At 44.5% G+C, this 4,029-nt stretch overlaps 1 protein-coding gene across 1 annotated transcript; it reads right to left on the bottom strand.

Annotated features, from left to right (window-relative positions):
- Positions 1 to 650: 650 nt before the first annotated feature.
- Positions 651 to 2,785, bottom strand: LOC130473312 (interleukin-20-like). Its single transcript, XM_056844835.1, has 3 exons — positions 2,639 to 2,785; positions 1,134 to 1,208; positions 651 to 725 (listed from the first exon to the last, which is right to left on the bottom strand). The coding sequence occupies exons 1-3, from the start codon at positions 2,744 to 2,746 to the stop codon at positions 651 to 653; spliced, it is 258 nt and encodes an 85-aa protein (XP_056700813.1). The 5' UTR covers positions 2,747 to 2,785.
- Between the last annotated feature and the right edge of the window lie 1,244 nt (positions 2,786 to 4,029).

Genomic DNA, 4,029 nt, shown 5'->3' with positions numbered 1-4,029 from the left:
CATGTTCGATAATGAACAAAAAGGCAGCTGAAAGCTCACACACCCCTTGCAGCTTAAAAAGCCCCTTGGGTGGGGGGTTGGTTTATTGACGTATGTGTGCAACACTCCCCACCCCCCTGAATGTAATATATGCTGTGAAACATTTGACACTTCAGCATGGGTCTTCACTTGATATCATTGCCTAAATTTGCCTTAACCTATCGAAGACTCCCATTCATTTGAATGGCGCTCGCACAGGAGAAGTTCAAGTGGATTGTATTTATTGCAATAGAGGCTGTTCCATCTCCCATTGGCCACTGTCATCACAACACAAACCAGATGTGACATGGGAGATGTGTGATTGTTTCTGAAGACTGAATTATCTCCATGTGGCTGTTTTGAACATTAGAGATGGGATCTCTAGGGAGGCAGATGTTTAACCATTTACTCCCAACCCCTTTCTGTGATTGAAATCCCCTCCCTTCTGATGCTGTAATTAGTTCCACAGCAGGGGGAAGACAAGTACAGGCAATGTGTATGTTTGGTTTTTTCCTTACGGTGCTAATTGCATCTTTGGAAAGAAGGATCCCCCCTGTCATGCATACTTTGATCCTGAACAACATACAGTATCTTAACACTGTATCTGAGCCCACCATGAGTACATTTTGATTCTAATATGCGTCCAACCAATCAAGTAAAATATCCAGTTCTCCAAGGGCTTTAGTTGCAGCAGAGGTGACATCCATCTAAAAAATGAAATGAAAATTTAGTAAACAACCAACCGAGACAAATAGTATAATCACATTTAATTGTTGCGTCCAAACCAAACTACTATAGGTTGTGTCTGATGAACCCCTTCCATTCATGGCTGAGCCTTCCTCCGACACAACAAGCCTTCTGTTGGCAGAACATACCTCTCTGGCCACAGCAAGGCTGCTCGCCTCGCTCCAGCAGAAAACTCATTGGATAATTAAGATTCAACCCTTTATGGGCATTCTTCTTATAACCATAATTGCCAACAATTTCTATAGCACTTTGGATAAGCATAAAACTTTAAAGTTCATCTGTCAACTTACATTCCGATTAAAAGGGTAAAAAGTTGATAAAATATTTATAAAGCACCTTGAGGGCTATGTGCCAGCCATCCAGTTTACCTGCTCATAGTTGGAGATAATCTGCTTAAATTTGTTCATTGCATATTCTCCACAGTTGCAAATATTGTGGTCTTCCTAGAAAAATACAATTAGACTCATTAGATGCCTTTAGTTGTGCTTGTTGTTTCAGCTTCATTCTGTCAGCTAAAGCTGTACTACAGTGTATGCATGTTTTTTCCTAGACATTAGGAAGAATTTTCTAACGGAGTGGTTCCTCAGTGGAACAGGCTTCCTCGGGAGGTGGTAAGCTCTCCTTCCTTGGAGGTTTTTAAGCAAAGGCTAAATGGCAATCTGTCAGCAACGCTGATTCTATGAACTTAGGAAGTTCATGAGAGGGAGGACATCTCGGCCATCTTCTGGGCACTGGGTGTGTGTGGGGGAGGTAGTTCAGAATTTCCTGCATTGTGCAGGGGGTTGGACTACATGACCCTGGTGGTCCCTTCCAACTCTATGATTCTATGATTTCAGTGACTACCAGTGACACATGGGGATAACACTACCAGCTCCAGGAGTGCTGTTGCTTTTGGACTAGAACTGCCTACTTTCTTACTCCTTAGTCAACATCTGTGACGGAATAACAGCATCACAGGATGGAAGAGGCATTTTAGACCATCAAGCCCAACCCCGTGCTCACTGCAGAAAATCCAAAGCTACAACACCCTCAGAAGAAGGCTGTCCAGCCTCTGCTTGAAGGCCATTGGTGAAAGATAGCCCTTTCCCCAAGTAATTGGTTCTGCTGTCAAAATGCCTTCTAGATTTAGCTTTGCCCTTAATACGTGGATGTTACAGATATCTATTACAAAACATCATTTACACTGCATCCTAAGCCCCAGCTCAACAGGGCTGAGGATGCAGACTAGCAACTCTGGCACTTCACATAGGGTTGCCATTTGCCTGATGCTGGAGGGGAAACCAGTACCAGCACTCCCTTGTCCCCAGCCAGCACTTACTGGGCAGCTGAGAGAATAAGGGGAGGGGAAAACAGTGTCCTGTGATGTCATTTCTGGCTATGTAACTGGCAGTAATATCACGGTGTCACAGGGTGCTCTAGAATTCACCTCAAACACTGAGTTTTTTTTACCACAGAGCTCCAGATGAATCCTACAGCATCCTGAGATTCAGTGACATCACTTCCATTTATGCAGCCAGAAGTGATGTTGCAACATCATGGGATGCCCTTAGGGTAAGTCCCAACCCCTGGTGTCACAGGGGTAGCCAGCTGAGAGATGGCAACCCTACGAGCACTGTGCCAGTGTTGGCACACCATCACCATTGTGGTCTTATAATGGAGCTGCCCATTCTTTATTACTCTCTTCTCTGAAGGAAACTGCTTTCTGTAAAGCTGCCTTGAAACTTTCTTCTGTTTAATAGGGAAAATATCATCATAATCAAATGTCACTATTCGTCAGCACTTTAATTTCCATCCCATACTAATAAATATTCAGGGAAATGTATTCATTTCATACAAAAAAATATAACTTCTATGATGCCAACATGTGACTTACACATTGTCTGAGTTGCTTTTCTGTGCTGAGGAAGGAGTTGGCTATGCCACTTATTTTCCGATTGACGTGAAGATTTTCTGTCTCACATTGCCTGAACACTTTGTCCATGTAGAACTTGAAGATGAGATGAATGAGGCAACATCTATCTAAAGACTCCAGGAAGAGGATGTTGTATTACTAAAGTACTCTAGAACCAAATTTCAGACATTGGTACCTGTAGATGTTGCAGGGCCATAGACAAAATTTAAACTGGGAAATGTCTTCTCTTATATTAACTCACCAGCCAGCTGAGATCCCCTTGGGATGATTGGAAGATGGGAATAAGTAGGAAAAGGGCATAACATCTGAGTACATCCCTTTTATTCAAGGCAGGGCTGTTGCCAGGGTAGGGGCAGCAGGCGTACCCATCTACTTAATAATTTATCTAAACACAGGCCTTTAACTTGTGGCATCTCCTTGTAGCCTCCTAGTACTAGATTCAGGGGAGGAGGTGGGTCTTCTAATTCATCACTGGATGGGCTGCCAATCGGGTTCCCAACTGCCTAGTTGTGGCAGGCAATCACCTGCCAATCAGCTGGGCTGCCTGCTGATCAGCTGATGACTGTCAGGCAGAAGGAGGAAGGGGAGAGTGGTCCCATGCATGTGCTCCCGGCGCAATATGGTCACTTCCGGGTTTACCCCAAAAGTGCCAGCATCGCGCGGGACTTTCTAGACATTTCCTCTGAAAACTCAATGGAAACCATAGAGTTTTGGGGAGAATCGTCTCATGCATCCCTGTGTGACGCTGACGCTTCTAGGGTAAACCTGAAAGTGGCTGTATCACACCGGGTGCGCGCACTTATGCGTGCACACAAAACACCCCCCACCCCAAGCACAAAAGGAAAAACCTCCCATTGGTAAGAGGAGGTGACCTGGCAACCCCAGCAGCAGTCAACTTGGTGGATTGCCTAAGAATAGCAGTACATAAAAGCAGCCATGCTAGAACAGACCAATCTTGCAATCTAACTTTCTGTCTCATACAGAGGCCAGCCTCTCCATTGGCCAGCATTGTTTAGGCTTTTCTCCCAGTGCCACACCACTCTCAAGTTTTCTCTCTTTGCTCATAGCACAATAAGAGGATTCCCCAGAGTTTTCTGTGATATCACAGAAGGTGGGAGTGTTGGGAAGGAGGCCCACACTAGCCGGGAAAAAGACAGAGCTGTCCCCCCCCCCCATTGTGCCAATACTAATCTACAGTGAAGTGCTGTTGAGGCCACATAAAAGTACAATAGAAGCCATATGCAGCCTAAAGAACAACCAGTTGTAGACAACCTATTTAAAAGGTAATTTACTACAAATGAGTGATTACAGATTATTAATAGCTCGTGTCCTACTTTCTGTTTCTGATGAAG

The sequence above is a fragment of the Euleptes europaea genome, chromosome 2 (assembly GCF_029931775.1).
Source record: "Euleptes europaea isolate rEulEur1 chromosome 2, rEulEur1.hap1, whole genome shotgun sequence".
NCBI classification, from domain to species: Eukaryota; Metazoa; Chordata; class Lepidosauria; order Squamata; family Sphaerodactylidae; genus Euleptes; species Euleptes europaea.
Note: the sequence above shows the minus strand (reverse complement) of the source record. Positions and strands in the feature narration are given on the sequence as shown.

Excerpts from the sequence above, each read along its gene's own strand:
- LOC130473312 (XM_056844835.1), bottom strand. The coding sequence starts at position 2,746 with ATGGACAAAGTGTTCAGGCAATGTGAGACAGAAAATCTTCACGTCAAT. Across the intron at positions 1,209-2,638 it reads AAAAGCAACTCAGACAATGT|GAAGACCACAATATTTGCAA; the intron begins GTAAGTCACATG and ends GTATTTTTCTAG. Across the intron at positions 726-1,133 it reads TTATCTCCAACTATGAGCAG|ATGGATGTCACCTCTGCTGC; the intron begins GTAAACTGGATG and ends TTCATTTTTTAG.